This window comes from Erinaceus europaeus, chromosome 2 (genome assembly GCF_950295315.1).
Source record: "Erinaceus europaeus chromosome 2, mEriEur2.1, whole genome shotgun sequence".
Lineage (NCBI taxonomy): Eukaryota > Metazoa > Chordata > Mammalia > Eulipotyphla > Erinaceidae > Erinaceus > Erinaceus europaeus.
Window position 1 is genome coordinate 45,165,323 of NC_080163.1, and position 14,035 is coordinate 45,179,357.

At 38.1% G+C, this 14,035-nt stretch overlaps 1 protein-coding gene and 1 pseudogene across 10 annotated transcripts in view; both read right to left on the reverse strand.

Annotated features, from left to right (window-relative positions):
- Positions 1 to 14,035, reverse strand: part of PFDN1 (prefoldin subunit 1) — a 964,801-nt gene that overhangs the window by 932,232 nt on the left and 18,534 nt on the right. For all 10 annotated transcript variants that reach the window (XR_009546510.1, XR_009546507.1, XM_060179224.1 and 7 more), the window contains exon 3: positions 6,351 to 6,435. Coding sequence is in view for 8 of the 10 variants with exons in the window: in XM_060179224.1 (XP_060035207.1) it covers positions 6,351 to 6,435 (85 nt within the window). In the remaining 2 variants the exon portion in view is untranslated. The remainder of the gene's footprint in view (positions 1 to 6,350; positions 6,436 to 14,035) is intronic.
- On the reverse strand, positions 10,032 to 10,183 carry LOC132537425 (small nucleolar RNA U109; annotated as a pseudogene).

Below are 14,035 nucleotides of genomic sequence, written 5' to 3' on the forward strand. Positions count from 1 at the left end.
CACCACAAATAGGACATATATGAAAACACTCTAAAACTCTACAAGAATGGCGTTAAAATATCTTCAATCTTTGATATCAATAAATGTCAGTGGCCTGAATTCATCTATTAAAAGACACAGAGTAGGAAGATGGATCAGAAAACACAACCCAACAATATGTTGTCTACAGGAAACTCACCTAACTCAACAAGACAAACACAGACTTAACGTGAAAGGATGGAAAACTATCATACAAGCCAATAGCCCACAAAAAAGGGCAGGAACAGCTATTCTCATATCTGACATGATAGACTTTAAAATAGATAAGATTAAAAAAGATAGGAATGGACACTACTTAATGCTCAGAGGATCAGTCAATCAAGAGGACTTAACAATTATTAATATCTATGCACCCAATGAGAAGCCATCTAAATACATCAAACTTCTACTGAAAGAGCTACAGCAATATATTAACAGTAACACAATCATAGTAGGGGACTTCAACACCCCACTATCTCAACTTGACAGATCATCCAGGCAGAAAATCAGTAAAGACATAAGGGAGCTAAATGAAGAGATAGATAAACTAGAACTATTGGACATTTTCAGAGTCATTCATCCCAAGAAACTGGAATACACATTTTACTCAAATCCACATGGATCATTCTCAAGGATAGACCATATGTTAGGCCACAAAGACAGCATCAGCCAATTCAAGAGCACTGAAATCATCCCAAGCATCTTCTCAGACCACAGTGGAATTAAACTAACACTTAACAATCAACAAAAGATTAGTAACAGTCCCAAAATGTGGAAGCTAAACAGTACACTTCTTAACAACTTCTGGGTCAAAGAGGAAATCAAGGAAGAAATCAAAATGTTTCAAGAGTTCAATGAAAATGAAGACACAAGCTATCAAAATATTTGGGACACAGCTAAAGCAGTCCTAAGAGGGAAGTTCATAGCTATACAAGCACACATTAGGAAACAAGAAAAGGCACAAATAAACAGCCTGACTGCACATCTTAAAGACCTAGAAGAAGAACAACAAAGGAATCCTAAAGCAACAAGAAGGACAGAAATCACTAAAGTTAGGGCAGAAATAAATAACATTGAGAATAGGAAAACCACACAAAAGATCAATGAAAGTAAATGTTGGTTCTTCGAAAGGGTAAACAAAATCGACAAACCTTTAGCCAGACTCACAAAACAAAAAAGGGAGAAGACCCAAATAAATCGGATAGTAAATGAAAGAGGAGAAATCACAACAGACACTGCAGGAATTCAAGATATCATGCGAGGCTTCTATGAACAACTATATGCCACCAAGCTAGAGAACCTAGAAGAAATGAATGATTTCCTAGATACCTACGAACTTCCAAAACTAAGTAAAGAGGAAGTGGATAACATGAACAGGCCCATCACAGCTAATGAAATTGAAACAGTTATCAAAAATCTTCCCAAAAATAAAAGTCCTGGACCAGATGGTTTTACAAATGAATTCTACAAAACTTTCAAAGAAGAATTAATACCTCTACTTTTAAAAGTCTTCCAGAAGATTGAAGACACTGGAATACTCCCTGCCAGCTTCTATGAAGCCAACATCATTCTGATACCAAAAGCAGACAGGGACACAACCAAAAAAGAAAACTACAGACCAATATCTCTGATGAACATAGATGCGAAAATATTGAACAAAATTCTAGCCAACCGGATACAGCAGTATATCAAAAAGATTGTTCATCATGACCAAGTGGGGTTTATCCCAGGCATGCAAGGTTGATTTAATATACGTAAATCAATCAATGTGATCCACCACATCAACAAAAGCAAGACCAAAAACCACATGGTCATATCAATAGATGCAGAGAAAGCCTTTGACAAAATACAACATCCCTTTATGATCAAAACACTACAAAAAATGGGAATAGATGGAAAATTCCTGAAGATAGTGGAGTCTATATATAGCAAACCTACAGCCAACATCATACTCAATGGTGAAAAACTGGAAGCATTTCCCCTCAGATCTGGTACTAGACAGGGCTGCCCACTATCACCATTACTATTCAACATAGTGTTGGAAGTTCTTGCCATAGCAATCAGGCAGGAGCAAGGAATTAAAGGCATACAGATTGGAAGAGAAGAAGTCAAACTCTCCTTATTTGCAGATGACATGATAGTATACATGGAAAAACCTAAGGAATCCAGCAAGAAGCTTTTGGAAATCATCAGGCAATACAGTAAGGTGTCAGGCTATAAAATTAACATTCAAAAGTCAGTGGCATTCCTCTATGCAAATACTAAGTTAGAAGAAATTGAAATCCAGAAATCAGTTCCTTTTTCTATAGCAACAAAAACAATAAAATATCTAGGAGTAAACCTAACCAAAGAAGAAAAAAAAAAAGAAATCATAATACAGATACATTGAGCAAAGCATGATAATATTGCTAATAACCAATAAAATATACTCAATCAGAAAAAGAACATGTGGGAGTCGGGCGGTAGCGCAGCAGGTTAAGTGCAGGTGGCACAAAGCACAAGGACCAGAGTAAGGATCCTGGTTTGAGCCCCCAGCTCCCCACCTGCAGGGGAGTCACTTCACAAGCGCTGAAGCAGGTCTACAGGTGTCTATCTTTCTCTCCCCTCTCTGTCTTCCCCTCCTCTCTCCATTTCTCTCTGTCCTACCAACAACAATGACATCAATAACAACAATAATAACTACAATAAAACAAGGGCAACAAAAGGAAATAAATAAACATTTTTTTAAAAAAAAAGAAAGAAAGAGAACATGTATGGGCTTTTTCAGATTTATGCTTATTCTTCTCTATAACCCATAAAGGATTATGTAACTACATTAAGCTTCTAAAACAGCAGAACACAGCGAATACATACATACATATATGTTCACTATAAACTATAGTTTCCAACCATCAGATTCTTTTAAACTTAAGTTTTGAAAAACTAAGAACTATTTTGAACAACATTAATTTTAAAGATACAGGGAATACAAGTGTACTCAATAAAGAATTATGTATTCTAAGATGAAATTTCAAACTAAGTGACAAAAAGAGAACAACTTCACCAAAGACTTGTCAAAACCACATAGACCGGAAAACAATTTACTGACTTAATAATTATCAAAAAAAAAAAAAAGACACTTAAGAGTTACCTAGTTACTACTAAAAGTGAGAAATCATCAAGCTAAATTTGAGAAATTTAATATTTCCAGGATTCAAGCTCTTCTGGATTGGGGTGGGAGGATATAATTTAAAAGATTGTTCCTTTTAGCAAAAGACTGAGAGAGAAACTGTGCAGACATTCTATAAGGACATCTTGACTTAAAAATAAGAATGGACTGTCTAAAAAGATAAATGGTGGTGCATCTGCATATGAAGAATATCACACAGCAATGAAAATAAACAAACAGGTGACAACATAGATATAATTCAGAATGCCAAGCAAAAAATAGTGACTCTGTTCATGTAACAGGCAAGATGAAATTATACTTTTGAAGGATATACATATAGGTAGACTTTTTTTTTTTAAGGAAATCAGCTCAAAAGTTATAGCAGTAGTTATAAGAACAGACTGTAGTGCAGGGTGGCATTTTTATGCAAGAAATGGAAACACAAGGAGGGGTTGTTCTAGTGTCTTGATTTTTTTTCCTTCAGGATTATCACTGGGGCTCAGTGCCTGCACCATGAATCCACTGTTCCTGGAGGCCATCTTTTTTTCCAGTGTTGTTGTCATTGTTGGACAGGACAGAGAGAAATTGAGAGAGATGGGCTTAGACAAAAAGGGGGAGAGAAAGACAGACACCTACAGACCTGCTTCACCTCTTGCAAAGTGACCCCCCTGCAGGAGGGGAGCCAGGGGGCTCGAACCAGGATCTTGTATTCGCGCACTAAGTACACTTAATCCTGTGTGCCTGGCCCCCTATTTACTTATTAATGAGAAAAAGAGTGTGGGGGAGCAGGGAAGGATGTAGAGAGGAGGGGGAGGGGAGGGGAAGGGGGGGAGAAAGAGAATATATATCAAGGCATCACCAGCACAGGTGATGCCAGGGACTGAACTCGGGTCTCGTGCTTCTTATCCACTGCCCTACCTCCTCGGCCAATCCTGCTAATATTTTGTTTCTTGGCTTGAATGACTGTTATAAGTATATGCTTTATAACTGTTAATTTATACATATTTCTGTAAATACTATATTTCATTAAAAAAACAAATAAGTGACTAGTTGCTTAATGAATTATAAACTTTAAGCTAGGCACACAGATTAATCATTAAATGCATGCTCCTGGAAGCTATTGGTTTCCCCTTTTGTTGCCCTTGTTGTTTACCATTGTTGTTACTATTGTTGTTGTTATTGCTGTCATTACTGTTGGATAGGACAGACAAAAACAGAGAGGACAGGAAGAGAGAGAGGGGGAAAGACAGACACCTGCAGACCTGCTTCACCACTTGTGAAGCAACCCCCCTGCAGGTAGAGACCCAGGGGCTCGAACTGGGATCCTTGTGCCTGTCCTTGCACTTTGCGCTATGTGTGCTTAACCCATTGGGCTACCACTCAGCCCTCCCCCCCTTTTTTTTTTCTTTTTGACAAGTCAGGGGTTCCAGTGCATAGTCAATTTCATAGCTCCCGGCTTTTTTATTATTATTATTATTCAGATAGAGACTAGGAGAGAGACAGAGGCTGCCTCCTATTGCTGCAGCAATTTCATGTGTTTCTGGGACTCAAACCAGGCTGCACACATGGCCAGGCTGGCACCTGACCCAGTGAGCTATTCCTTCCGTCTGTAAGTCTTGCTCAATGTATAAAAGTCTTTTCACCACTGGCTCGGACCTCAGCTGTCCTTCTCAGTGCCTATCATAAAATGTCTACTTGACATCACCTCCAATGAGGAGCTCCAGTCAGAGGTACATAAAAGTGCCAACTCAAAAATAAAGCACTTAGGGCAGAAACGGTACATCCATCCTACCAGTCTACCAGTCACCACCCATGCTAAGGAAAAAGTGACACTCAACAGGCAGAGTAAAATACTTTCAATTATGGGAATGTCTCCAAAACATTTTCTCATCAGAGTCTGAGAACTCAGCCAACTGCGGTGTGTCACAGGAACCTCCTGTCCAGTTTTCTCACTGCTACATTTCCGACTTGATTCAGAAACCACTGTCTGACCAAAATTGCCATGTTTTGTGAAAGTCATAACTTCTACACAGTTCCTTATAGTTTACTTATAGCATGGGATTAAAAATAATTTCACAATCCTTAACTTGTAACATCCTGTGTGAGAATTGGCACTAAACAGGTCCGAAAGTTGTGAACTTCCTTATCCTTACTCGTTTCTGATGAGCTAACTTGGGTGGTAAGAGGGTGTTAACCACATTGGAGATAGAGTGGAAAGAAAAAGTTAATCAGTGTAAGCATGTGCCTAATGTACAGTGGGGACGGAAGACTGAAGGCAAACAAGCATGAAGTGGTAGTTGTTCGGTCTCCACTTAGAAGAAGAACTGAAGATGTACTCAAGTATGTCCCTGAAAGCTTACAGTTCTCTCAAGAATTCCAAATAACTGAAATTCCTAAGTCAGGAGTTGAGAGAGAAAGAAACACAGCTCCAAAGTTATCTTCAATGCCATGGGAGCCCAGACTGAACATGGGCTGTACACACAACAAAGCAGCACACTAACCAAGTGAGTTATTTTGCTACCCTCCCCCAATTTTTAATTAAAATTTCTTAAGATTTATATGTGAGATACACAGAGTCTAATGTGAAAAAGAGAAAGACAGAGAAAGACAACGCATTACTCCAATACATGTGGTGCCAAGTTAAACTAAGAGCTTCAGGCATGAGTCCTGTGTTCTACCAGCTTGAGCTATTTGCCCAGTCATTTAATGGGTCTGGTGTGGAACTATACACTGTAATCTTATAACCTTGTAACCTACTATTAACCACAAATTCAAAAGATGGGGGAAATGTCAAGTGTAAAATATACATTCTGTTGTACTTGTAAGAGTTCTGAGTCAAGAGAGATGAATCAACAGGTAAAGAAGACTTCAGGTTTCAGTCCCTGGCACTAAGTGGGACTACAATAAACAGTACCAAGGACAGCTCCAAGGAAACTGCTTGAATTACAAAGGTTTTCCCCCTCTTCCTTTCTCTCTCAAAAAATAAAGAATAAAAATTGGACCAGAAAGGCAGTTCAACAGTATAAACAAGATACTATGTTCATTCCCCACAGCTCTAACACAATTAGAAAAAATAAAAACAATGTGTGTGACCATGGCAGGCACACATTGTCATTAAATATGATGCAGTGAGATGTTTTTTTCTTAATTTGTCTACTACTATCAATATCTAATCAAGACTTACTTCCAATTCCTTAATTTTTTCTTCTGCTATTTTCTGTTTCTCCAGCAGCTGACTGTGAATTACCTCCTTGGACTGAAGAATAAACCTACAAAACACACAAAAAGTTGAAGGTTAAGCACATGACCATCATATTCATGAAAATTAATAGCTATGCATCACAAATACCAAACTAAGAAAATTAAAGATGAGTCTCAATTCAAGATTAATGTCTGTCTGAGTGAAAGGGTGCTTGTGTATGAAGCTGAGGTCTGGTATGTGCATGATTTCACTACTTCTGGGCAAGACAATACAGAGTTTCCTCTGATGCTGTGGTACTCCCATTAATCATGCTAGAATTCAAATCAGGGTAAGGCACACACCCAACCTAGTGAGCTATCTCTTCAGTTCCTTGTTTTGTGGTGGTTGTTTTCAAGATTTATTTATTTTTATGAGAAAAAGAGAGACTAGAATACCACTCAGCATTCCCACAGTATACCAAGAGGTAGCTCTGGCTTATGCTAGTACAGGGGATTGAACCTCAGACCTCTGGGGCCATACAAAGGTCCTGTGCTGTATCAAATACATTGAGCTATTTCCCAATTCCTAAAATGCCTTGTGATGCTAGCATGACAAATTCCTGGCCAACCACTACATTAAGTCATCTTGGCTGACAAGAAATAAAGATTTTAGAGGTAAAGTATGGGGGCCAGGCGATGGTGCACCTGATAAAGCACACAGATTATAGTGTGTAAAGTCCTATAAGCCCCTGGTTCTCATCTGCAGGAGAGAAGCTTAAGACTGGTGAAACAGGGTTGCAGTCTTCTCTCTTCTTTTCTTCCTCTCTCTCCCTATCTCCCCCTACCCTTTCAATTCCTCTCTGTCTCAATACAAATAAATAAATAAATTAATTAATTAATTAATTTTAAGGTTTTTTTTTATTATCTTTATTTACTGGGTAGAGACAACCAGGAATTGAGAGGGGAGAGTGAGAGACGAGGAGAGAGAGAGAGAGACAGAGAGACACCTGCAGCTCTGCTTCATCACTCTTAAAGCTTTCCCCCTGCAAGTGGGGGCCATGGTCCTTGTGCACTGAAATATGTGCACTCAACCAGGTGTGTCATCACCCAGCCCCAATAAATAAAAATTTTAAAAGGAAAATTTGTCTTAATTTTTAAGAAAAGAAACAGGTTTCAAGTAGATTCATAAATTAAAAAAGAAATCCCTAAAGGATAAAAATCTAGCACAGGAAAAACGTTAAATGATAAAAATCCTCAATTTTTTTTATTTCTTCAGTTTTAACTAGATATTTTTAAGCAATATTTATAAATTACGGTTCTCTATCCATTTTTTTCCTTCAAACAGCAGTAACTCATGACCTTTAAAATCACAATCAAGTACTGTGTTAGGATCAATGCATTAGTGTTTATATGAGTTCCTCACACAAAAAGCACTGTATAAGGCCTAACATCTTTTATTATTATTTCCAGGGCATTAATAATACCTCTAAAAAGCTAGAAATGCACAAGTGGAAAATTTCATGTGTTTTCATTTTATAGGCAGACACAGTATTTACAAGCGATGAGGGTGGAATTATGGGGAAGATTTAAAGATTAACACTGAATCTTAACACTGTAGCTTTATATTCATAATTCTTGCTGTGGGAAAAGGAAGAATAAACGATTTAGTAGCCCCAAGAAAACAAAACGAAATTATTTCCCCTCCACTGGAACCAAGGGAAAACCTTCATTACTCAAATATATGCAAGCATCATTCCACTACACTATAACAAATTTCAACAAAAGATTACTATTAATTAAGCAGACTGTTTCTTCTCTTTGCTCACAACTTAAGAGTTTAGCAACAGAGAAATAAACATTCTCAACAACAACCAAAAAAAAGGGAAAAAGAAAAGAAAGGAGAAAAATATCAAGATAGTAAGAGAAAGCTGCTTCTCCTGACCTCAAAAACAATACAATACAGTATCCCTAGGCAAGTTCCCCTCTGTAGGTATGGACTACTGTTACCTTTTGTGACTAAGATATAAAAAGAAACAGATGCTATGTCTAATAAAAATATGGTTTACAGACTATTTTACTTATAGAGGAAAAGTCTGAATAATATTTGATACAGCTTTCACTGTATTAATCCTCAGTAATACCATATAAAGAATATAAATCTAGCTCCAAAAGTCACCAACTGATTTATTAAATGCATGACATGGATACATTTTACTAAGAAAGTCTTTTAGTTGTGAGATTAACTTTTCAGAGTAAAATAAACATTTTAAAATAGTGCTGATTGTTGGACAAAGAGTAGTAGTCTCAAATAATAGGTCATCAAACATTATCTCTTTTAGTGTCTGAGAAATTTTCAAAGCTAAGATTAGAGGTCAAGTCATTACTTATGTGGCCTTTAAAAATAAAGTATCTGAACAGATACTAAATCCCTTGAGCAGAAAATAAAATTACTAGAAAGCAAGAACACTCAACAACAAAAACATATTTTTCCATGGCCACACACCCAAGAGGTAGCTATATGCCAACTTTAAAGGTCAGAGAGATGTCACCAAAGCAGGCCAATCTACTATAAGCCTTGAGGCATCTCAGCTATGAAAGTTTTAGACAAAACTGAGTATATCAAGAAAACTAAGATGTTTAGTAGACTAGGCACACAATCAAAACTCAAATGAAAAAAATAATAATAATAATAACAATAATAAAGAAACTTCTGGTTTATTCCTCAATTTTTAAAAAGCCAAAGATGTGAAAATTGGAAAGAACCTAAAGAAATATTTGGATTTCTGAAAGAAGTCTTAAGAAAACACCTTATCTACTAATAAAAAGGCACTAAATTATCAGATGTTATTCTGAAGATAAAAGATACACCATGATCATGTAATAATGACTTATATATCATAAATAAATATGTACATAGCTTCCAAAGTAGATAGTCTCAGAGAGATCTTGCCAGATAATTTATAGAAAGTCAAACAGTAGATAAAAGATCCCAAGTCAAGAATGTGGCACAAAGGAAAAGTGAACTGTGAAGAAAGATACAGTTTTCACATGACAAACTATATACATGTGCTGTGCTTAGAAAATTCAGGATTGGGAGCTGGGCGCAGCGGATTAAGTGCATGTGGCGCAAAGCACAAGGACCGGCCTAAGGATCCTGGTTCGAGCCCCCAGCTCCCCACCTGCAGGGGAGTCGCTTCACAGGCAGTCAAGCAGGTCTGCAGGTGCGTATCTTTCTCTCCCCCCTGTCTTCCCCTCCTCTCTCCATTTCTCTGTCCTATCCAACAGTTATATTAAGAACAACAATAAGTACAACAATAAAACAAGAGCAGCAAAAGGGAATAAGTAAATAAGTATTTTTAAAAAAAAAGAAAAAGAAAATTCAGGATTATATAATCAAGACTAGAATCACTATATGACCCAGCAATCAATCCCATGTGGCAATGCACTCTCATTCTGAAGAATCTGTAGCTTACTGCTTCTTCACCTTCTTTAAGTTATGACATATGAAGAACTTTTTTTTTTTAACCAGAGCACTGCTCAGCTCTAGTTTACAGTGGTGCAGGGAACTGAACCTGGGACTTTGGAGCCTCAGGCAAGAGAGTCTCTTTACATAACCATTATGCTATTTACCCCGCCCTGAAAAACAATTTTTATGATGGCTTCCCCCCCCCACTTTTTTTTTCTTTTCTGTAGGAGAAATAAACTACTACTCAACCTCTACTGTAAGGCTGGCAGCCCTATGAACTCTTTTCTTAATGTAGCATGCTAAGGATATATCCTGCTCCCAAATAGCTTTTGGTTTGAGAAACATCAGAAGGGGTTTTCTGAACTGTGCAGCAGGTTTATAAAAATGACTTCCATTTTCTTATGACTGAACATGAATCAAAAATGTAGTTCATCTGCCCAAAACACAATCCAGGACAACGGCTGTATTGTTTTTTGGGTATTGGTGCAATGTATGGAGGTGGTGCAATGGATATAGCACTGGATTCTCAAGCATGACATCCAGAGTTCAATCCCTGGCAGCACATGTACTAGGAGAGTGATGTCTACTCCATTCTCCCTCTCCTCCTATCTTTCTCATTAATATAAAACCTTAATTTTTTTTTAAAAGGATATGTTAAAAGACATTCTAGTGGCATCTAGGGCATCCACAATTTAAGTGGCATAAAAAATAAACAAGAGTGGGAGTCGGGCAGTAGCACAGCGGGTTAAGCATATGTGGCGCCAAGTGCAAGGACCGGCTGAAGGATCCCGGTTCGAGCCCCTGGATCCCCACCTGCAGGGGAGTCGCTTCACAGGCGGTGAAGCAGGTCTGCAGGTGTCTATCTTTCTCTCCCCCTCTCTGTCTTCCCCTCCTCTCTCCATTTCTCTCTGTCCCAACAATGACGACATCTATAACAACAACAATAATAACTATAAAAACAATAAAAAAACAACAAGCGCAACAAAAGGGGAAATAAATATAAAAATAATAATAAATTTTTTTTAAAATAAATAAACAAGAGTAAGCCTATCTTGGGGTCAGGGAAATAGCATAACAGTTATACAAAAAAGATTTTGGCCTGATACTCTGATGTCCTAGGTTCATTTTCTAGCACTACCATAAGCCAGAGCTGAGTAGTGCTCTGGTAAAAACAAAAACAAACAAAAAAAGAATTAAGTCTATCTTCATAACATTTTAATTGTTGATAGTGAACAAATATAGATGAGAAATTTCCCAGCAGTACAATATGATTCACTTTATTTTTGCAAGGCCAAAAGGTTTTCTCACTATATTTACTCATTTTTAAGAAACTTTCTTTTAAATAAATAAAGTATTTTATTCAAGGTGTGTTTATAAGACACACACATCCCAGAGCACTGCTATCATATGCAGTGCTGGAGAGCAAACCTGGAACCTCAGGCATGCAAGTCCTACCTAATAAATGACTTAAATGTCTATAAGAAACTTATGTTTTAGTAACAATAAAGAATCAACAGGTGGTAGCGCAGCAGGTTAAGCACAGGTGGTACAAAGCTCAAGAACTGGTATAAGGATTCTGGTTTGAGCCCCTGGCTCCTCACCTGCAGGTGGGTCGCTTCACAAGCAGTGAAGCAGGTCTGCAGGTGTCTGTCTATCTCTCCCCATCTCTGTCTTCCTGTCCTCTCTCGATTTCTCTCTGTCCTATCCAACAACAATGACAGCAATAACAACAACAATAATAAACAACAAGGGTAACAAAAGGGGAAAAAATAGCCTCCGGGGGGTTGGGTGGTAGCACAGTGGGTTAAGCGCAGGTGGTGCAAAAGTGCAAGGACTGGTGTAATGATGCCAATTCAAGCCCCCGGCTCCCTACCTGCAGGGAGTTGCTTTACAGGCAGTGAAGCAGGTCTGCAGGTGTCTTTTTCTCCCCCTTCGTCTTCCCCCTCCTCTCTCCATTTCTTTCTGACCTACCCAACAATGACATCAATGACAACAACATAAAACAAGGGCAACAAAAAGGGAATAAATGAATGAATGAATGGTAAATTGGTCCAACCTCTGTGGAGAACAGCCTGGAGAACTCTCAGAAGGCTAGAAATGGACCTACCCTATGACCCTGCAATTCCTCTCCTGGGGACATATCCTAAGGAACCCAACACATCCATCCAAAAAGATCTGTGTACACATATGTTCTTAGCAGCACAATTTGTAACAGCCAAAACCTGGAAGCAACCCAGGTGTCCAACAACAGATGAGTGGCTGAGCAAGTTGTGGTATATATACACAATGGAATACTACTCAGCTGTAAAAAATGGTGACTTCACCGTTTTCAGCCCATCTTGGATGGACCTTGAAAAAATCATGCTGAGTGAAATAAGTCAGAAACAGAAGGATGAATATGGGATGATCTCACTCTCAGGCAGAAGTTGAAAAACAAGATCAGAAAAGAAAACACAAGTAGAACCTGAAAGGGAAGTGGCGTACTGCACCAAAGTAAAAGACTCTGGGGTGGGTGGGTGGGGAGAATACAGGTCCATGAAGGATGATAAATGACATAGTGGGGGTTGTATTGTTAAATGGGAAACTGGGGAATGTTATGCATGTACAAACTATTGTATTTACTGTTGAATGTAAAACATTAATTCCTCAATAAAGATATAAATTTAAAAAAATGAATGAATGAACGAATGAATAAATAAATAAGTAAATAAATAATTCATCTTGGTACTGGGAAGTAGGTTACTGAATAGGACACACAGTTTACCACACACAGGATTAGGGTTCAAGCCCCTAGCGTCACACAGGAGCACCATGAATAACACTGTGGCAAGCTCCATGAATGGCAGAAGTGCTATAGCATTTCTCCTTCTCACTCTTTCTCCCCTCACCCCCATATTTCTCTGAAACTAAAAGGAAAAAAAAAGTCCACAGAACCACACAGGCACAAGGCCCAGTGAATTAAATAAATTAAAGTCATATAATTTTTCTCTAAAAATGCATATTTTATTGCTTAGATAACTCTGTAAATTTTATGTAAAAAAAAAGATGATACAGATACAATAATATGTAAGATGTTGATAAGCACTATGTAGAAAAATTAAACCAAAAAAGAGAATATAAGAAGCAAGTTAATGGAGGAGAAAGGGAAAATGTGTGTACTTTTTTTGCCACAAAGATTTTTTTCTCTGGGATCTCACACCTGTAGATTCTAGCACACTCTTTTTTTTTTTTTTTTTCTTAGATAGAAAGCGAAGAGGGGTGTTATTACAGCTCCACTCCTGAAGCTTCCCCTTTGTATGGTACTTCCATGGGTGGCTGGGAACTCAATCTTGGGCCCTCACATATGGTAAAAGTATGTTCTACCAAGTGAGCTATTTTCCAGACCCCTTGTATATAATTTTAAATACCTGTTTCATAAAGACTTAAAAGAGATCTAAGACATCTGGAAAAAGTCTTCAGGAAGAAGTGCAAATGTCTTTTTTTTTTTTTTTTTTTTAATGAAATAGGTCTGGGCTGGGAGGTTGAGCTCAGTCCTCAATGTGTGTGAAACCCTGGGTTCAAGCCCTAGCACTACTTGGGAATACTGTCGACAGCACCAAGGGAGCTCCATGGATGGTGGAGCAGTGCTGGACTGGTGAGACCACTCAGCAATATATCATGCATACTGTGAGGTCCTGGGTTCCCTGGAACTCTACAAAAAAATTAAACAATGCAATTAAAAGATCATCTAAAGACTATAGGTGGTGACCTGACTTGTGTCTTTTTTTTTTTTTTATTATTTCTTTTGTTGCCCTTGTTTTTATTGTTATAGTTTGTTGATGCTGTTGTTGGATAGGACAGAGAGAAATGGAGAGAGGAAGGGAAGACAGAGAGGGGGAGAGAAAGACAGACACCTGCAGACCTGCTTCACCTGGGATCCTTATGCCGGTCTTTGCACTTAGCGCCACCTGTGCTTAACCGTTGCACTACTGCCCAACTCGCCGGGACTTGTGTCTTAAAAAGCCAGTCAGCTGAGAGCAATAGTAAAGAGAGAAGCAGGGAGTCTAGTGAGGAAGCAACTACAATAATTCAACTATAACCCAGACCGGGATAGTATAAGTAGAAATGTTCAGGTCCTAGAAAAATTTAAGGGAAGTCTTTATTAATAAATTAAATGTAAGACTGAAAGAGAAGAACTGGGGACCAGGCAGTGACACACCTGGTAAAATGCACACATTACCATG